General features: G+C 38.2%; 1 protein-coding gene across 1 annotated transcript in view; it reads right to left on the reverse strand.

The window, feature by feature from the left end:
• The window catches only part of MLLT3 (MLLT3 super elongation complex subunit), a 125,063-nt gene that overhangs the window by 31,142 nt on the left and 71,039 nt on the right, over positions 1–22,882 (reverse strand). The window contains exons 5-6 of the mRNA XM_083883750.1: positions 17,226–17,345; positions 7,014–7,619 (exon numbers count right to left, since the gene is read on the reverse strand). Coding sequence (XP_083739876.1) covers positions 7,014–7,619; positions 17,226–17,345 — 726 coding nt within the window. The remainder of the gene's footprint in view (positions 1–7,013; positions 7,620–17,225; positions 17,346–22,882) is intronic.

Raw genomic sequence — 22,882 nt, forward strand, 5'->3', positions numbered from 1 at the left:
GCTTTGCTTCCCTCCTGATCCTATCTCACAGCAGAAAAGACACTCAAACCACAGCACTAAATGTAGTAAACAGAAACAGAGGTGAACGTGAAACCACTACAGTTAGTAAAACTTAAACTTCAGGGGATTACTGAGTCTTTTAAACGTAAAAATTAAATTCTGTACTTACAGTGTGTCCTGGAAAGTTCATGTCTGTCATCACCAGAGTACAAGACTCTGAATGGGAAGTATTATCAAAATTATCTAATGAAGTTGATGGGGAGTTTGGCAGCAAAATTTCAAAAATACTTGAGCAAGGCATGACATTGTTGCCCCCCCTAAAAGAAGTGCAAACGTACTGGTTTCACATAAAAATAAAAGGGCATAAAAGCCTTGAATAGATATAACTATCATAGATAAAATGACAGCTTAAAGCTGTCAAGTGTTAGATTTTATTTTAAATATATGCACCCATTCTTCTGAATCACAACATTATTTATATTAAGTAGATAGATAAAGAAACTTCAAGGCAATGAAATCCTCATCAAGAAGATCTCACTTCATTATGATTAAAATAAAATAGCCTGTCTTTAATGTTTATTATTTTGCCTGCAATCCACCTTGGCCTCTCAAAACTGTCATGACTTTACTGGATATGAGACAAAGTCTTTTTACATCACAAAACTCCTCCCAAACAATTACAGTATTGGCACTACACAAACCCAATTAAAACCATTACTTTCTGCAGGATAGAAGGTGAACAGGGTTTCCAGTGCTGAGACACAGAATATATGCAATTATGTCCATTAAAAAAAAAATCAAAAATCTAATTCAAACCTGCATTTACGCAAATATTTTGAGTTCATTCACATGAGTAGTCACAATGAAGCAGATGTAGCCAGCATTTGCAAATGAAGTGAAATACTGCAGCCTATATTAGTAGCTTAAAAATTCAGTGGTCAAAATGTGACATTGCCTAAAAAGAAAAGAATCCAAACAGACTTTGCCTCAAGAATACAAAATTTCATAGTTCTCACAAGATTACTTTTGCAACCTGAACATTCAATCATATGCACATAGTTTGTCTCCACTGCTTTATTTCTAAATTCTTAACATTTCTGTAAGCCAGTGATTTCCAAACACACACTGGTAACAAAACTGTCTCACTTCAACATTTGAGCTTGCTGCCCAAAGGATCTCTACTTGTCTGCCATGCTGCCTCCACATCCAGCAATAGTAATTTTATCAAATACAGAATGGCCAAACATGCACCTAAGCTTTTGTGAGTGAAAACAAAGCATTTTTTGCTTCACAGTAACAAACATCCAATTAAAATAGGCAAAGTATAGCAGCTGAATGGTGCCATCTCTATGGTAGATGGCCACAGAGCATACTTGTGCCTGCAACTTTTCTATAAAGGTCTGCTTATCTTTGGCCACGATTTCTCTCTGAGCGTATATCTGGAAGAAAACACCTCGGACTGTACGGTATTTACCTGTTTGTAACTATTGAATTACCTTCTCAACACAGGAGGTAATGTCCAACAATACCACAGAGTGGCTGGCATGATTTTAAGAGCGGTGTTATTTCCTGGACTAGAAGCCGAAAAACTTCATTTAATTATCACACAAAAAGGAAAGACTGTAATAATATGATAGTTGCAAACACACAGGGCGCAGTCTGTCTGTAATGAAGCACATGATTAGTATGCAATGGTGCCATGTTCTGCACCATTAATCATCTTGAGAGTCACAGTTTCACAAATAAAATAAAACCTATCTTCTCCTTTTTTCGTTTTTTTAAAATCTTTGGTAACTACATGAAAACAGCACATGGAGCTCTATCTCACTACTGTTCCTTCTGACTTTAAATATTACCTGAAAAAGCTCAGACTTTAGCTCTGAGCCCTGGCAGAAAGTAGGCTTTTTCAGTTAACAAGGGCCTGGAGCTTTTACAAGACCATGGGGGTTCTCAAAATGTTCTTCCACTTTTGCAATCATCAAATTACTACATGATGTGCCAGATTGAAAGTGGCATTTTATGGATTCCTTTAAAAAGGCCCTCATACTCTAAGACTGCTTTAGGACATGCAAGGAGTTAATTAAGTACAAAGGCATAGTCTCTGTGATCTCTGCTGTGTTTTCGTTGTTCCATAAAGGCCTTCCTGAGGAGACAGAATTTTTCCCTAAAGGCAAAACACCCACAAATGTACTCTGCTCTTAATAACTGAAACTCCTTATCCCTGAGCTGACACATTTTGCTAGCACGCACTTCTGCTCAGACTGTATTTTCAATAGACTATGACATGCCAAAAGGCTGTTGCCATTACTAATGCAGTGACATATACAGACAGGAAGGGAAAACACCAATACATACCACAAGCAAAATAATCACACCTGAAGAAATTCAGTCATCAGAGATACATGGACTCCCTAAAAAATCCACCAAACCACTGTCGTGCATGGCAGACTTAAAGAGTTGTTATTCAGTTCTCTGTAACTGGAGATACACACAGAATATTTAATACCTGAACAGGTATGTGTCATCTGCCTTATCTCTTTTGTGCCCTCCTGTTGCAGCAGCTTCACCAAGAGCCATGTAACACTTTTTCTTTCCTACTCAGTCAAGCAAAACCAGCATTAATCAAACAAGAAGTACCTGAGCATCCCTTCTGAAATGGCTCTACAGCTCAAAAGGGGCAGCTCCAACCATGGAAAATGCCTCCTCAGACCCAAAATTCTGTATTTCTCCATCTCATACAACAGCTTACAGCTCACACAAATATTACAAGAATATCACCATATTTCAGCCCGGCAGCAAAATCAAAGTCAAGTCCTTTTTTTCAGTCATGTGCTGCACTATTCCACACAGGAAGCAAACAGGTGGATTTTTCATTAACTAAAACATCCTGTAATTGAACTTAAAAGCAAAATCTTTAGAATTTTGAAGTGGACTGTGTTACCATGCCTATGCCTCAATAAAACTATAAATATAGTTTCTATACTTCATTTTGTATGTTTCATACCAAAGCCAGTAAAATAGTTTTTCAGCCTTTACGTGTGATTTCCAAATTAACTCAAAAAAGACCCCACACTCTTTTGAACACCTAGTTGATCACAAACACAGAAGTCCAACGCACTTTAATTCACAGATGTATTTGAAAAGTGATACTAAACAAAGCAACATGAAGAGAAATGTAGACACTTGTTTCACTTGCTAACAGCTCAAAGTCAACAGAATATCAAAATTAAAATAAATACCACAGTGGACCACACTACAGTGTATGCCAAACAGATCACAAAGGAATGATCATTCACGGTCTTGGTCAAAGTTGCACATAGAAAGACTATTAAACAAGGGCAGAGCATTTATCACTAAGCAAGGGTGTGATTACCTGTATTTCCCACTGAATTTAGCAGAAACATTTGAAGCTTAAAAAAGAGACTGACTACAGGACACCAAAGGATGGCATCCAGCTTTCTGAAATACCCCCAAGACAACAGCATGCTAACCTGTCTGGATTCTGAAAGGTGAATTTCAAGGGATAGCTCCAAGGGAAAATCAACCATTGGCAGACACCCTTAACGACCTGAAAAGGACTGCACCTCTCTCCGGGGGTGCTGTAACTCTCCATCCTCTATTTCATGAAGGCAAAGGCCAATTTTCAAGTCTGAATGCCCATAACTAGGTATGATGCCTGGACCATGAAGGGTTGAGCACACTCTACGTTTTTGTCTGAAGTTCAAGCCCTTGATTGATATGATACACTCTACCCCAATTCAATGAACTCGGGCTGTGTCCAAAGGAATCAGGCGAGCAGCAGCACTGCCATCCTGTAGTACCTTTCCAGTGAAACAATATCCCTATTTAATCATGCTTGTAAGATTCCTTTACCACTGGACTTTTCAGAATATCATCCTTATTTTAAAATCCTGAACCCAGACTTTGCAACTGAGAAGTAATGAGAACTGATAATGGACTATATCTAAGTCTGGGAACCATCCTGCGAGTGATCAGCAACAGTAAGAAACTCATTTTTGCAGTAAGTTCTACATTCTACACTGCACCTCTTATTACAAATTTATCATGTTTTATATGTGAAGTTTTGCATATGAGTATATGCACATGCAATACCAGAAAAGAGAACAGTCACCATTTTGGAACATGTGTGTTTGAGAATGAGACCATCTCTTCCCCTCTACAGTTAAGAAACTTCAAAATTCTTGGCAAAGTTATTAATAATTTCATTATATACAATGTATGAACATTACATTCATGCAGTATTATTATGTTTGCATAAATGTAATAAATAAAACTCAAACTAGAAAAATGCACCTGATTCAAAGTTAGTATATTTGCAGTATTCTAAACATTTTTTTTAAAGTACTGATTTGTAATGTAATTTGTTATACCTAACCTAAATTTGCTGAATAGTGATTTTGCTTTCTTGAAGACACTTAGGAATAAATCTGGATACTACCAAATATACTCCCAAATAATGATACATCCTTTGTTTATCAGGGCTATCATACCCACCACTTTAACTGCACCAGAGTAAGAAATTAACAATTGACTTAATTTTACAGCATATTATTATGCCATGATATTAGACTAAAGAAGCATCTTCCCAGCTTCAGGCAACTATGTTTGTTAGTATCACAAAGCCTTGACAGATCTCAAATTACTGTCGTCATATAGAAAAAGCACTGTTGCATTTTTACTTCCATTACTCTCTATATAACATTGCAACTTCACACTTTTTTTTCCTCATTTCTCCATAATACGATTACGTTAATGGGATATACACTTTATGGATCTAGCTGTGAAACTTCCTGAAACACTTAGACGTTTACCAATACATACAAAAAAGTCTAAACTATTTCTTCCAACATACAGAACTATTTTTATTATACTGCTTGGTCACTATTCATTAGGTTCCCTGGTTAAAAGTGGTAAAATGCAGATGGAACATCTCCTTGTGAAACTCTGCAGATCACTAACCAGTCTGCCCAGCTCTTTCTCCCACAGCACTTGCCAATCATGTGATTTAAGTATCTCAGGGGATTATTCATGTTTCATAGATAGTTTTTCTTTAGGTAAGTATATTACTGACTTTCTAAATGCTGTCTCATCACTGACTGGAGCCATATTCAGTGTGATTTATTAAAGACCACAGCACAAAAGGGACACACGTCCTTTTCACTCATTCAGATGGGAATCACACTGCTTCTCCCATGGAAGACCTGTGTCCATGATCCAGTATGTCAACGTTAAAATACACAAGAGTCCAAACCAGCAAGATTTACTTCTCTTGGAGTGGACTTCAGCAGTTTGCCCTCGCAGTAACGGTGGCTTACAGACTTAGAAAACCCTGAATCTGTTTTTTAGCTTTAGCACAGAACTAAGGAACTCCTTAGGTCCTACAGGTCAACTGCAGATGGATGATGGACTTGTGGAAGTGGACTTGTGTCAGACGATGAAAATACAGAGAGGTTCCCATTTTACCACTGGTAGTGGGCAAGAGATTGCAAGACAACAAAGAGGATAACACCTATCAGCAACCAAAAAGGATTAGTCTTAACTACCATCCATATATCTTTCACATATCAGTTATTTTCAAGTTGCTACACAGCACACATCTCTGCAGAACCATTTGTAAAATTCCAGTTACACTGGATTTGCTTGTCTCAATTCTTCTCCCTTTGAAAAAAAATGGAGAACTGCTGTAGCCAGTAAAAGCATATGTGCTCCTACATGGCACCCAAGAATCCATTTTAATCAGCCTCCTTTACTCAGGGTAGATAACATGTCTCAAGGCTACTGACAAATTAAAATAGAACATTCAGCTTTTTGAAAACATGAAAAAATCATTCACACCAAGACTGACAAGTATGTACATTTCCAGATTTGAAGACAACGAACAAGTTCCAAGCTGTAATGAGAATGCCACTCAGACCATAGAGTATCCCATATCCCCTGTAAAGCACGGCCTATCCTGTTGTACACCTTCTAAATTTTACAGCCTTTGCATGCCCCTAAGGGACTAGTCATTCAAAGGTCATTCAGAAGTTACCTTCTCCCTCATGGGAAGTTTCTACAAAGTAAAAACCTAATGCTGACACCTTCCCACAGCAGGGTATTTATTGTCTCCTCCAGAGAGGGCAAGCAGGGTTATGAATCTGATGGCAGTAATAGAGACACAAATCAGAAAACAGAAAATTGAAAGAATTGAACAGGAAAGGCTGGGAAAAAAATCCTCCCTACCATGCACACTACACCGCGAGCCATAAGCGCAAATAATGGCACCAAACAAGGCTTCTCCTACCATGCCTTTCCTTCTCTAGATATCTCTATGAAAGATACTTCTGTAAACAAAAATTTACTAGAATTATTAAAATCCTAATTTTAATCATAAAAGTAAACATCAAATCATACTTGAAATAAATGAGAAGGCCCACTAGAAAAATATTATCAGGAAAGCAAGTTTTCATTAAAATGTCTTTCTTCATGGTAAGTCTACTACTTGGGAATAGATTCTCCTGATCAGAGTGAGATTCTAGGAACTCCTCCTCCACAAAATTCACATCATTGACAGAACTGCCTCTTTTAGAAAAAAAAATAAGTAACTCTCTGATGTAATTGCAACCCATTCCTGGATTTACTGAACTCTCTAATACTTGAAAACAAAGATTTAGAGTGTGAAGTACAAGCACTTAAATCCATTTCCTTTTCTCTCAAAAGAAATACAAATTTCTAAAGAACATCAAAAGACCAACACTGTTAATCGATACCTCCCATATGCTCACTGTCATAATGTTGACATTTAGAAATTGAGTAGACTTGAATAGGCAATACAATTCAACTAGAACATGCATAAGTTTGAACATGGCCATCAACATCCTTCCGTTTGGACAATCGGCCAATAGACAGGAAAAAGAAAGGGGAGAACACAAATTCGGTGCACAGTCTCTCAGACTAGGAATACTCAATACAGCATTGAGTAAAGTATTAAGCAAAACTAAACAACCACTTACATCAGATTTGGAGGACACATTTTCCTCCATGTCAGAATCACTGGGATCTACAATATCATCAAATGGTGGCAGAGTAGGTGTCCTCCTTTCCAGTGCATCATTTTCAATTTTGACTCTCCCCACCTTGAGTTGAGATTTATCTTTTGTCTGTTTTTTGTCAGCCGAACAAGTAAGAATCAGTGGTGGGGCACTAGCAAAGCTTTTAAATAATGAATCCGAGCTGGGTTTTTTTCTTTTTCTTGCAGAAGATTCATCAGTGTCCAGCATAGTGGGCCTTTTTGTGAGAGTTTTCTTTTCTTGCTGCTGCCCACACGTTATGGTAAGGATGGGGGTGTTTTCAGATTTTGGTTCCTTGGACATGGGTTTGGGTTCCTTGAAAGCCATCTTAGGAACCATTTTTTCATCTTTTAGTGGTTTGTTTTCTTTGGGTTTCTTAGAGGACTCTTTGGAAGATTTGTTATGTTCCCTGGAAGGTTCTTTGAAGGCACTTTTTTGTTCTTTTGAGTCTTTAGAAACTTTTTCTTTGTGCTCCTTTGTTAACTTCTGGGTCTTTGAAAAACTATTACTACTGCTGCTGCTATTTATGTTCAGAATTCTAGCTGGGTCCTGCAAAGAAAAGACGCAAAATTTTACTTAAAAAAACAAAAAAGAACCGTTAAATCCCCAAAAGGCAGACACACAGTATGGACACACAATTCATATTAAAAATTGGAACTGCAAGTAATCAGGAGTGTAAATAACCATGTAAGGACAGATAGAAAGCTCAACATTTGGTCAAAATACCTGTTACAAACGGGGGAACATGAATAGTTATCACTGCTTGTCAAAAAAGTTACAACAAAAGCTAGTTTTTATCTTAGCCATTATATCTGTCTTTAAAAAAAATATTGTAAGGTTAATATAAATGCAGTTTAGGAAATCTTTATCATCACCATTTCCTATGAGAAAATAAAAATCACAAAGAAAGATGAAGATATGAACCATATGATGTCAATAGAATTATTACAGGATCAGAGGAAAACATGATGACATTTCAGGCAAAGTTTAACTTCTCTGCTGTGATCTTCCAGCTTTTGCCAGATCTTTCTCCTTACAAACAATAACAACCCTGGGTCCAGGCTGGCTATGGAAGAATTGATTGGACAGACAGTAGGCACTTCCTTTTTATGGAAAACCACCTAAAGCTGAAAAAGCTTCCTTTTTTGAAAATACTGGAGTCTCTTCTGAGACTTTAATTATATATATATATTTAATTGAACTGTTTTAAGTGAGAAGTGTTTCTCAGGAGGTAGTGACTGAGGAGAGACAAAACCAGAAACAGCAGAGCAGTATCATTCCTCGCTCAGTTGAACCTGAAAAGTTGAAGTGGCAAGGCAAGAGGCCATCTGCAGCTAGAAATGGCAATAAAGGAACCATCCAGAATGGGTTATACAGGATCCTTTCTTCTGAGAATTAACATCTGGGAATATTTAAAAGACAAGAACAGTTCTAGCACTGCCCACTTTCATTGAAACTGCCAGTGGTGGGCTCTCAGAATCTCAAAAACGCCCAGCAGATTAACTGCACTGTTTTAAACACTGAACACGGGTCATATATATACAAATATATATAGGGTCCATTTTTATACTACTTGAAATCTGCAAAGCGATGTTTCAATTTACAGGAACCCATGGTCAAGAAGTTTACACTAACTTTCTTCCAGGCTGATTATAAGCATTTCTATCTGTATGTTGCCTAGAAGGTGAGAAATTTCTAGAAAGAAACACTTCAATGTGTATTGCATACACCCATTGATTTCCTTTACCTAGAAGAGATATTTGTGTAAATGTGGTGTATCTGGCTGTCTAAAACTGCTGCAGATTTACAGAACTGTAGAGAGGAAAACATATTTAGCTTATCTTCCACCTTTACTTAACCACCCTTTAACCCACAACATAAACAGAACTGCAGAAGTGCAGTGGAAAGTCCAGGACCAAGGCAGAACATGGCCAGCCTCATTCCCCACAGGGACTGACTAATTTTTAAAAATGCACACAGTACAACTGCTCTGGAAAAAAAAAAAAAAAAACTGTCTAAGAAAACAAAGCAGAATTTACATGTTAATGGAAGTTATGTCAATTGGAAGAGAAAGGAAGACTGAGACTACATCCACTGATGTGCTTCTTGTTCACAGACAACTACTTATAATTTGTCCAATTAGGATGTGTTAAACCAGTGTTCAATGCTTTAGGACCTGAAAGGTCTACACAAAACATATGCAGAAACTGCAGTATCTTCCTTCTCCTCTGTAACAATAGGTAGAAACAATTAACTAAAAATAATTACTTAGAAATGTTCTTCCCTTCTCATTATCTTATTTAGTGAAACATTGAGTCACAGTGCTGCATAAATTATTCAACTGCATGTTTTTATAAGACGCTTCTTGCATCTGTATAGCAAATGTAGTTTTGTGTCAGATTTGGTAAACCACACATATATTTATATAACATATATATCAACATTAACACTGGCCAAAAGCATCAACAATGAACAATGCTATGGTATCTGAATGTCTAAACATAAGGCACTTCCTCAATTCCCAGCAATTAAAAAACAAAAATAAAAAAGCGTTTGGAGCACGCCTTGACATGTTTTATTTGAGTCATAAGACTTTTCCTGGCATTCTTCTTTAGGATTAAAAAAAAAAATAATTTATAAATAAATAAATAAATAAATAAATAAATACTATCTGCTTTGATGCAAGACCAGCACCAAAAGGTGACTGATGAACTAAATGCTTCTAATGTCACATGCTCTATCATGCCTCAGAGGTGTTGCCCTGGGGAGGAATAAAATCCGCGTCATTCATTACTAAACTAGATAGAGAAATCACCTCTCTTACTGGTCCCTTATAGCATATAAATTTACATATAGCACATATTTTACATTTCAGAAGGAGAGTCTCATTTTTGACGTTTTCCAACAGATCAGATCTGTGAAAAAATTATTCTGAGGCACAGTAGTATTAAAAACAAAAGAAACTTGAGATCTGTCTTCTTTTCAATTTTAAACCAGATTTTTTACATCTTCCTACAACATGGAAGCTGATATTTTCATAGAAATTACAGTACAAATATGTGACATACTTACAACACTTATTTATACACCCCTCTCACATGCTCTTTTAGAATTACCCTTTCTTAAAGGCAGCCAATCCACTGCTTTTATATCTGCATTCATTTTCTAAGTAAAAAGAGTATCTTTTCTTATTTCCTTAATTTCTGCAATTACACAAAAAGAAGCCAACAATGACATAGAGGAGACAGCAATAGGAACATAAAATCTGTAAGCCAGAAAGAGGTCAAATTATATCCACCAGTAAGTTATAGCAAACCTGATAATGAACATGGGATGCTGGTGGGGATGAAAAGTTGCTGAATATTCATATCATTCATACCATATCATAATCATATACATATCTTAATAAAAATCAGAATGTACTTTAAAACATTTTCTAATTTATCAGAATCTGACAATGTTTTTAAATGTTTCTTTCCCCCTTAATAAATGTTGCAAGAAATAAGAGCAAATTAAGTAAAATAAAACACCCTTTTCTCAAGTTCATGTGAAAACCCAGGATCATGGGGTTTTGACAGATAATATATCTGCATAGCATATTTGTGTATTCATCAAATATTGAAGCAACTCAAGTCAATGTTAGCCTTTGATATGTTGCATAACAAACAGTATGCAAGAGAGTAATATAGGTACACAGGCATGTCAAAATACTTACAGATGTCATCTTAAGCCAAGTAACACTGCAGACATACAGTACCTCACGATGTACAGTACTGCACTACAAAAGGGGCTAATGTTATCTTTCAAAATATGTATTTTAGAAAGCACAATAAAAATTTAAAATTTTATGAGTAAATAAATCCTGTGCTACTGTGGCTCTTGTATTCAACTACTGCTCATATTTTGGCCAACACATCTCATGCTAAGGCCCTAGATGCATTCTGGGAGCACACAGCATATTGTAGGCAGGACAGGTGACCAGAAAAGCTAAAGGACCATTATGCTGCCATGATCACCTGGAAATTGCTATCTCCTGCAAGCACCATCTTTGGCAGTTTCATCATCATCTTCTAATTCATAGGAATTACATAAACCATACCCCCAATGTGGAAAGCATAAAGTATCAGCTTATCAAAAATAGCCTAACTTTTGAAGTTGATTCCCTACCAGCTGGACTGCTCAGGCTTTCACAGTTCCCACTGTGAAACAGAGTATGCCCAAACTGTGACAAAGGAGGAAGGATAAGTACCCTCGCTCAGCTAGGTAACTTTATTTTTTTAATGGATCCCAAGTGCATGGATTAAGAGTTACAGGTTATAAACTAACCAACTTTGTGACTTGGGAGGTGAATTCACTTTATAGACTATTCTGGGTGACAGGAATCAACTGTTGGTTGTGGTTTTGTATTTCTTAACAAATTCATGAAATTAAGTTTAAATCACAGAGTTCATTGTCCTGTAAATTTGAGAGACACAAATGGATTTTAATAGCTGCTCAATAGGTAATACATTTGCAGATTAAAACACTTATGTAACTACAGGGCAAAAAATGGTGCTGAACCGCATATGTTACAGAGCTGGGTTCTGACTTCATACCACGAAATGTAAATCCCAACTTGCTTTAATGTGAGATTGAATAAGCGGTAACTTCTGGAAACGACTGCAAACCTCAACTGCTGACTGACATTCATAACCTAAATAAGAAATGGAACACTTGGGAGGGGCGGGGAAGCAGAGGGACAGGGGCAGTTCATTATATTTTATGAAGTCATTAAATTGAGCACATTGGCATGGATAGCCTTGTCAGGGTAATGTACTCTGGGTTTAGACTACAAATTTAGTAGCAGAGATCATAAAAATGTGCATTATTTTCATTTCTAATTAAAAAATGTTATGTCTATTGAAATTATGTGTTCATATTAAGCCAAAGGACTAGAATTAGTCTCAAATATGCCTATTGCTCTCAAGAGGAAAAGAGGAGAAATATATCTAAAAGTAAGTCCTTCATCAAGCAAATTCAGATTTCTGTTGAATACAAACTTGTTTATTATTGAGTAAAAATACTAGCTGATTTGGGGCAGGGGGAAAGGGGGCGAAAAAAGAAAGCATCACAACATTTTGAGACCCTCCAAAATTTCTCTGGAGTAAGAGATGAATTTACCTGCTTCCCACAAAAATTTGAATAACTTTCCACATTTCAGTTTCACCCAGCCCCTCCAACTGTTATAATCAATGACATCAGAAGAATCATAAGCAGATGGAGAATTACAAAGCTCACTGGTTTAACAGTGAAGGTTAACTGGGGGAGCATACATAAATTTTACGCTTGTTTTTCCTGGTCACACAAAGGAATAAAGGCTTTTGTTTTCTTTGCTTATAAAATAAACCTTGTTTCTCTACAGCTGATACTGCAGTTCATTGCAGAAGACATAATCAACCTCCCCAAAAACCTAACCAGGCTGCTTCTCTATTCTGTGCATGTAGTATTTATACAATACAAACAGGCATAGCAGCAGCACTGATTTAAATCAACACAAGTATCTGTAGCCAGCCTGCAGCTGCATTACTTACATCCTGAAAAAACGCCTAAAGTAAAAGTTTTCATACATTTCTGCCTGACATCTGTACTTCCAGGATTAAAGCTTTGTTTTGGAATCAAAATACGGGGGCTCACTAATACCATCTCCATTAAATAAAATGAAAAAAAATCACTTTGGAAATACAAGCATCTCTAATACATAATTCAGAATAGAATGTGACAAAGCAAACTGATGTTGCCTCTTACTTCACACTGTATTGTATTTTTCATAAGTGAATGCTAAACCAAGAATAACATTTTGTTGCACTGGTTTTATTGATGTTACATAAATTCTTATCTAACCATAAAGTTTATATGGTACTTTGCAGTGCCAAACATAAGAATAATGTTCTGGTTTTTCCACACTCAAAGTTTAAAACTGACCTCAAAGTTAACTGCGGTATTCATAGACGAAACAACCCAAAACTTAGGCCAAGGACATCAAAGGCCTGTTGCTGTAGCAGAAAAATCCCAAAGTCACCCAAGTACAGACATCTGGAGTACACCTTCGGGACAAACAAGTTATGCCCAAGAACTATCAAGACTTTCCTGCAACTTTTATTCTAAAGGCATATTTAAATGAATTCTGGACACTGAAGTGGTTCCACCACTGGGGTCACTTTCCTCCAAAGGACAAAACCAAAAATCTATTTGTACATTGGCTGCAACGTTCCTAAATTCCAACCAGAATAAAAACACCTAAGACCAAAATTCAAGGCTTTTCAGCTCCAAGAACTTGTAACAAACCCCCCAAAACTTTACTGTTAGACTAAACCAAAGGTTATCCTGTGTTTCTATTTCTCAAGAATAGCTTATGATTCTCAGCAAGGCAGATATTTACAAGTCTTTATGAGATAAAAGAACAACTGCTACTGCTCATAAGTGTGTGTTCCAAGTCGGACAGGGTGAAGCAATGACTTCTGGGGTGCAGTAGTTTGACATTGGAGAAGTGATTTTTCCAGGAAGTTATAGTTAAACCAATTAGTGACTGGTTTTGAAACTGATAGCTACTATAGCCAATAGAGGAATTATACATCTCTGTGAACACACAGGGTTAGATATCAGAGGATGCCAGGAAACTGCCCTTTTCCTTCCTGCCTTGGAACAGGTAACAAGGCTGGCCCACTCCCCCATGTGGCCCCCTCCCTGGGCCTGGCAGCCTGCCCCTGTGTGTGGGGAAGCTGGCCCTGGCCTGGCCACGCCAATGGGCCCCCTCAGCTGCCAGCGAGGGGAAAGGGGAGGTTACAGCTTAATATCTAGCTAACCTCAAAGCCTACCCCTCCTGCCTCTGGACTGAGAGAGGAGTCTCCCAGACCCCAGGGAGCAGCTCCAAGCCGGGCCTACCCCATAAGACTGAAGGGTGGAGGGGGTGAAGGCATCCACCAGCCTGGCTGCTGAGATCTTGGCTGCAGTTCCTGAGCCTCCCCCATGGCATGACTTTGAGTTTCCACAGCCCTGCAGTCAGAGTGGCTGCCCAGCAGAGATCATGTAACCACCGCAGGCCCTGGGCAGGATATTAACCTTTCCTTACACAAATGAAGCTTCCAAGGCCCTAACACTTTCCTGTGAGTGAGAGGAAAGGGACAGAAGGAATGTAGAGAAGACACAGCATGAGATGGAAGTCAGTGAAGGGAGAGTGAAAAGTCTAACTGGGAGAAGGGATTGAGGAGTTGTCATTTTAGGCTGGACTTCTCTCATGAGCTATGATGATGAACCATAATATATTGATGTTCCCTTTAAACCATGGGAAAAACATGCATCTGTGGATTTGAGCAAAGGTATCTGAGATGGACTGAGTGAATATTGAATTAGTAGCTGTGATTCCATGAGATGCTTTAACAGAGAGAGATGGGATAAGAAGCCCTCTGTGCCAGTGAAGTGAGGAGACACCTCTGTTCCCTGATGTGGAGATTCACGAGAGTGAGACAGACTTAATTAGCATACCTAGTCTGGTGACTAGGATGCCTTGGAGAGGACAAACAGAACTTTGAGCTCATGAGAAGATGGGATTAGAAACCTGCTTAAAGAAGAAGATTCAATCAACCCGCTACATGAAGATGTTGAAAAATGTATGAGTTGTTTGTATGACCTTTTAACCTAATTATTGTTGTAGAAATTATTAACCTTACTGAAATGGTATATAAGTTCTTGGAAAGCCTGAGTAAAATAGGATTCTGATCATGGTCAGTCCCTCCCGTCTCTCCTTCAATCGCCAATACCCTGAGATGAAGAATCCTTTGCCTTTGGAGATGCTTATCTTTAAAAATGACACCTCAGTATGCATGAGTCCATGACCCAGAAGCAGCTTGGGAAAGGGTGGGGCTTCAAAGTCTGCAGAGAGTTTTTTCTAGGCCAGTGCAGATTTGTGACATGGGAGCCACCAGACGACTGTTTCTTGTGGCAATGTTCCCATGGAGGTTTTAAGAGAGACTCCTCTCCCAAAGAATTGATGAAAGCTAATTTTTAAATTATGACACTGGCTGAAAATCACCAGTTTTGTCTCTCTATGTTGTTTGTGGGAAAGTGAGTAGTTTGTGGGAGAGGAAGAGTGTTTTGAAAATTTCATTTTGATTCTCATTTTCTTCTTTTAGTGTCTGTTAATAAATCTATCTTTGTACCCTTAAAGTTTGGGCTTGCTTTGTTTTTTTTCTCCTGATCCTATCTCACAGCAGAAAAGACACTCAGACCACTGCACTAGATTTGGCAAACAGAATTCGGCAAACGTGAAACCATTATGTGGGGGGAGAGGAAAAATCAAATATCCACATGGACTGACAAAAACCATTGTATTGATAAAACACCTTTCCCCACTATTAAAAGTTCTAGGGATGGAATCTTGAAATGTGATGCATGTCTAACCTCCTCATGTTAGACTCACATAGCTGCACGGTATGGGCCAAACTCTGCAGATTTTTGAGTTGCTTCAGCAAAAAAATGAAAGATTTCAAGCACTAGTTTATATGGATGAGTGTTGCAAATACACATTTCACCCTGCTTCACTCCATCACCCTCCACACTTGCCAATTTTCCACATAAGACAGAAGTTCACTGTCTAAATACAGTTTGGAAAATGACTTTTCAAGTTTACACTTGCTTACAAAAAAAAACAAGATTCAAGACTTACCATGGTGTACAGTTACTAGGCAGAGAATTAGTACAGGACTCAATAAGTATCATGTCAGTACCTCTTTGAAGTCCTTCTAGAGGTGTTTGAGTTGCTTATTAACCCAAGCCTCAGCACACCTGCTTCAGCAGGCAGAGCAAGGCATGGACAAAGTGATTGGAAAATGAACTCTAGAGAGCTATATACCAACATCACAAGAACCCCTATTAGAGATTGTCAAGTGTCAGAATAACTCATGTTGTTATTCAACCAGATGGAGATACATCCCCATCTAACCAGCAGCACCTTGCTTCAGCACCTGGTGTAGCCAGCTGCTTTCCTTTGAGGCATTGAACACACATTTTAGCATGCCAAAGTAAGCATCTTCAAATTAATCCTCAGATTATACCTCAGCTTCTCATCAGGAAAATAACAACACTTCTATATATTCTTTAACATTTCAAGATCACCTGCATTAGAGGTTGTGAGGCACTGATGTACAATGCACACCAGGCAGAGACATGTCAAAAAACATTTTTTGCCTGTCCTTGCTTAATATGTATCCTTACTATCTTTTCTTAGGCATCCCCTTGGTTCATTAGCTGACAATTCTTGCAAGATATGAGATTTGGCATAGATAGTGAACATGAGAGTTATTAATAAAAATGAGTATTGCCCCTTGAAGTATATGCACTGCAAGATTAAGTAACATACTTCAAATCTACAAGATACTACAAAAGAAAATGAAAGGCCAAACCATTAAGCAGAATGGAGAAAAGGCTTGCATTGCATTTCTTATGTGAATAAACAACAACATCCTCTTTGTTTTTCCATACCATTAGTTGATTTTGTCAAGAAATTACCTGCTATTTCAGAAAAGTCCATCTATACTACTCAAGAGGTTCCTTGGAATATACTTTTTTACTACATTTTAAGTTGGGGATTAAAAATTTGATGTCCAAGAGACCAAGAAAGACCAAAGAAAACAATGCGTCTTTGAAGCATCTAGGAAAGAATTAACCTCTGGAATTTAAACAAAACTATAAATCCCAAAAAACACATCTTCAAGTTTCACTCTACACAATTATCCTTAAAAATGCTTCATAAATGAAACTATTATTATAGCATTATCTCATATTCTTTACATTTTCATAGATCACAATTCCATCACTGTAATCCTCTAATACTACAAGATACTATTAAAATTCTTTCTGGAATAGGAGGAAAACAACTTAAGTATAAAAGCCAGAGAACATTCACCTGTACCTGGTCTCCCAGCCATCCTTACATACTGCAGTATCTCACACAGCAAACAGTAAGTACAAAGCAAAAAAATGTCAGGACCTGCTATCATTGGCTACAATTTGCTATCATTTAATACACTGCACAAAACACCTAGAATTCTTTTTTCAATTCATTTAATTACCAGGAAAAGCACTTCTGGCTTAACTATCTTCTAGTAAAATAAGCCTCACCTTTAGCCCATGAGATGACTTCTTCTTCACTTCAGAAAAAGACAGAGAGTTACTCGGAAGGCTGGGGAGATGAAGGCTCTGCCCTGAAGAAAATGATGTACCATCTGACATAACCATCATCTGTCATAAGAGGGAAAGCATGTCAGTAAAACATTACCAACAAGAGCAGAGTCTCATCTGCCTAGCAAATCACACTGCTAGGAGAATAAAAGTCCAACAAACAATATCCATATTTCTTCTCAAGAGTGGATAGTTTAATGAAATCACACTGATAGTAATTAATTTTCCCCAAGAAGAATCTGTTTTTCCCATGATACTAACTGGTAAGCAACCTCCCTGCCTTTATCCTGACCCATAAGCCTTCCCACCCTATCCTCTCTCCCTGAGAGGCAGAGGAGGCAGAGTGAGTGACCAAGCATCTTAGCCAGGATTAACCCACCAGAAAGATACACTGTAAAAACAGATTGACATTTTTAAATAAAAGCAGTATGTCTTTACTTTCTGCTTCTAACTTCAGGCTTCTGTGTTGTCTAGATTACAGTAAACTGGGTGGATGGTAAGCAAGCAGACAGTTTGCTGTTAAGAGGATCTAGCTCCTTTTCTTAGTTTTGAAGATGTAAGTACAAACAGATCATTTCCAGAAAGCACACATAAATCAGCTATTACGGAGCAGTTATCTGACATATAAAGACTATACCTTCCATCTGTGGGAAACCCAGCTAAGATCTTGTCTTCTGCTCCAGTGCTGCTGTGTCTGGATTTCACGATTCTTACCACAGCCATTCATTTATCTACTGTTTCAAAGCTCCAAACGCCAGAGACAGCTTACCTGTCTGACAAGCCCTGCAAAGCTGGAAAGATGATGCAGAGCTCTGCATCTGCAAGGAAACATGTCTCTCTTCCCACAGATTCCCATGCACAAAGCAACACTGGTTTTGTGGATTTCCTATGTGGTTACCCTTGCCTCTTCAGAGGACCAAAACATCCTCTGACTCAGGGGACAGGAATGAGCTAACCCATCACATGCCTCGTACACATTACATTAAAAATATAGAGAAATTGAGGATGTAGATATATATATTCCAATGTAACCTCTCAAGTCAGGATGATATTTTATTGACTACAGCTTCCTGAAGACAGGATTTAAACACCATTCCAAATGAATCTTGTTGCAGACCACTTTGCTCAAAAGATACACAGTAGCTTGGGGAATATTAAGAGACATGTCTAGGTAATAAAAGTTATTTTTTATCAGCCTGTTTTCAACACTGTAGCTATATGCCAAAAGCAGAGGAAGAAGGCAATTAAGCTGTTCTAGAGTCTGCCAAAAGCAAAAACTCTAAAAAATCATCTGTCCAAAAGCAACAACATTCTTCTTGCAATCCTGGCAGTGTTGATTTTAATTAGCTATTGTGAATCACAATAAGTGATCCTTTAGTAGGAGAAATACTTTTTAATCAATTTGCCAAGATCTTTGCTTGCATTAAACTCAGCTGAATCCAAGAAAAGGCACAAGCTAACAAAGAACAATCAGCCAGAAGGAAAATCTATAGCCACATGTGCATACCAAAACCTGGGCAACAGGTAGAGAAAATGTATGTATTTAGCATTATTTTCTCTCACAGAGGATATCAAATGGGTGTTAAACAGTATTGTTCTTTAAGTCAAATTCTGCAGTATTTTTTAAGCCACAAATTTAATAGGACATATCATTTGCATAAAATCAAAGTCATTCAGAAGAAGTAAAGTTACCCATTAATTACAGAGTTTAAGCAGGTATTTTATTGCCCAAAGTAGTTTCATTCATACATTCATATGACAAAAAAGATGCATATCCATGTGGAAGAAAAATTTACTCAGAAGGATCAGAGTGTGCCCTACCCTGAAATTAAAACCAAAGAAACAAAAACTTTGCAAAAATTCTTTCTCCTAGTGTTGGAAGCTGTCATTTTCTCCCTGAAGCACAGAAGTCTGATTAATTGAAATAAACTCATTGAGGTTTAACCACTGCATAAATTTTCTTTTTTAAATTCATAAACATTTTAGTTTGGAAATATTCATATATTCATGATCGTACACAGGCATTCTTAGAAAGCTGACATTTTTTTAGAAGTGTATGGACTTCTAAAATATCTAAGTTTTGAGCAAGTATTTGGACCATTAATAGTCACCATATTACAGACTGTTTCAAAACAGAATGACAAAGGATTTAGAAAGCCGGGATGAACAGCATTAATACCATGTGATTCAGCAAATCCAGTTACACACAGGAGAAAATAAATCCTGGAGTGATTTCAGAACACAAAATCTGGACATACCAAACCATGAACCCTAAAAATTTAAGTGTATTGAATCATGCAGCCTGTTAGGTTTCATCATAAACCCTACAAAAAATGGCAACTGTAAATTCAAAATTTTAATGTGATTAACAATGCATGCAGTTAACACAGACTACGCCATCTTTAAAGCTGACAAAAAGATTGCAAGAGACCAGAAAGTTTCATGCAAAATTAACTCTTTGGCCTCTGTGATAAAAATCACACACTTCTCTTCCAAACAGATCTCTGACAGAAAAAGTATATGCTCTCCATTTAAGTCCATTATAGAAAAAAAATTACTTATTACTTAAATTACTTCAACCTCTCAGAGAAAGAAAATAATATTAGCACTAAGTAACATCCAATATGTTTGTTTTCTTTGTCAAGATCATCTATGTAGAAAGCCCCTATACTACCAACAGTTTTTTGAATTAATATGCGTTTTTATTTCGGCTAAATTTAGGAAAGTGACAACTGTACATCCAGTTTAAGTTTACTGGAAGACCTCAGCTGACAAAATTACAGCAATTTCTGCAGCGAGTAGCTGCCCTTTATCTCTGCATTAGTCAAACACAGATGTACACAGGCTGGCAGATGTATTTCCACTAGTTTTCAGAATAAGTCCCTATTTTCACATTGGTTCTACCAGACTGGCAACACATACTGCTTGACTGTGGGCATGTCTACATACGTGCCTCTTTTAAACAAAGGCTACACCAAAGATGGAAAAGGTGGAAATGAGCATATCACAGCAAGACATTACTACTGCAGCAAGAATGCAAGCCCACTGATAGCATAGCAATAACTCTCCAGCACAGCCTATGTACACTTTTGTTACTTTTTTTCCTCCTTCCTGCATTGTAAATTTCCTGCTGTCTTACAGCTGCCTACAGATACAGCTCAAGAGAGGGGAGATGTGGCTGCAACCCATCCTTGAGCCAGGCAGCCAAGGACACCTGCAGCTCGTGCTTGTCTGGACCCATAATGAACCAAGTGACAAAACCCAGGAACATGACTAATTCTTCTCAGTCTCTTCTAAAGTCAACAGCTAAGTGGGATCAGCCAGATTGGTAGAATAAGACATTGACTGGTGTCAATGAAGCAAGGTGAGATAACAACAGTCTTTAAACAAGTCAAGTTTAAACAGCCAGGTAACAACACTCTGAATTCCAATATGCAAAAAGTGAAGTTCCAGTCACAGCTTTGCTGTTCCCTCAAAGATTTTGCTTGACTATATTTGACAGAACAGAGATCTAGCTAATCTCAAAGTTTGTCTTTCATGGGGCAAATGGTGACAGATAAAAGTAGGGCATTAGTTGGGCTTGTTCACAAACACTTTAGGTGTTTTTAAAAAGTGTGGATTAGGATATCTGGTACTAGATAAGCACTAGAAAGATGTCCACGGGAGAACAGTTAGTTTCACAGTTTAATGCCAGGGTACAAATAATACAGGAACAGCAGAATAGGCTGTATGGAGAAACATACAAGGGAGCTTGTATGTTTCTTGTATGGAGTCAAGGGAGGTGATTGTCTCACTCCACTCTGCACTGGTGTGGCCTCACCTTGAGTCCTGCAGGAAGCTGTGGCACCTCAGCAGAAGAAGGACACCGTCATACTGCTGGAGTGTGTAGAGAGGAGGGCAACCAGCTGGGTGAAAGGCAGCTGACATCAGTTGACTTGTTCAGAGAACAGAAGGTTGACGGATGACTCCGCTGCAGCCCACAACTTCCTCGAGGGGGAGCTGCTGATCCCCCTCACATAATCAAACTGCTCTGCTTGTAGCTTATCTTGCCTCTAGCTCACCAAAAACTCACTCTACTAGCCTTCAGCTGTTGAGTTTGTATTTAAAACCTTTGTTTACCAGTTGCTTTAAATGAAAAACAACTTTGTAAGGGCAAAGGAAAACCTACTTTTTCCCCAAAAACAGTGCATAGAGTGTACAATATCCACATTATTGGGTAGGAATAAACAGCCTGAAGTGGCCAGTCTCCACAGTATCTGAGCTGCTGGCATCTTAGAACCATAGAATGGTTAGGGTTGGAAAGGACATTAAAAATTGTTCCAATCTCCCTGCTGTGGGCAGGGACACATTTCACTACATCAGGTTGCTCAAACTGCCATCCAAACTCCAAGGAATGGGGCATCCACAACTTCTCTGGGCAACTTGTTCCAGTGCCTCCCCACCCCCATAGTAAACAACTTCCTCCTAATATCTAAAATTACTCTCTTTCAGTTTGAAGCCATTCTCCCTTATCCAAATACCTGCCCTTGTACAAACTTTCTCTCAGGGTATGTCTAAGGACATTCCAATCTGCTACTCAAGACAACCAAACGCTATGGAAAGAAAAACTGATATGCATTAATTTAAGTAGATCACTGCACTTTTGAAAAAAGGAATAGATCAGGGAACAACTCTGCACTACCAATTATCATAATATAATCAGGAACCCTCCTCCACTATTTCTCTTCCAGCAATTTGGGGAAAATTATGAAATTGCAATATCTTGAGAATTATAATAGCTTGTACTAAACTTACTAACAATTTATTATGAAGCCTCCTTACAAAAAAGAAAAAATTGGCATTTTGAAGACAACATTTATCTACGGATACATGCTTGACATCTTGGATATACCTGTGTACCCAACAAGAACAACTCACTTTCAAAACAAAACCTTGCTTTTCATGTCCTTATAACATGAGGAATGTGGAACAATCTTAAAATGTTCCATAAAAAATTGGTCTTCTTTTATTGCACTTCTACAAATGCATACAACTGTAAGGCCCTGCACCTGGGCCAGGAAAACCTCTAGTATCTAGACTGTGGGATGAACAGATGGAGAGCAGCCCTGCTGAGAAGGACTTGGGGGTGCTGGTGGAGGAGAGGCTGGACATGACCCAGCCACGTGCACTCAGAGCCCAGAAAGCCAAACGTGTCCTGGGCTCCATCCAAAGCACCGTGGACAGCAGGGCCTGGGAGGGGATTCTGCCCCTCTGCTCTGCTCTGCTGAGACCCACCTGCAGGGCTGCATCAGCTCTGGGGTCCCAGCACAGGAAGGACATGACGGAACAAGTCCAGAGGAGGGACACCAACATGGTTGGAGGAATGGAGCACCCTTCCTAGGAGGAACAGGCTGAAAGAGTTGGAGCTGTTCAGTCTGGAGAAGAGAAGCTCTGGGGCAAGTTTATACCAGCCTTTCCATACCTAAAGGAGGGCTACATGAGAACTGGAAAATGACCTATTAGCAGGGCCTGTTGCAACAGGACAAGGGATAGTAGCTTGAACTTAAAAAGGGTAAATTTAGACCAGCTATAACAACAAATTTTTTTACAAGGAGGGT

Source organism: Zosterops lateralis, assembly GCF_965231275.1.
Source record: "Zosterops lateralis genome assembly, chromosome: Z".
Lineage (NCBI taxonomy): Eukaryota > Metazoa > Chordata > Aves > Passeriformes > Zosteropidae > Zosterops > Zosterops lateralis.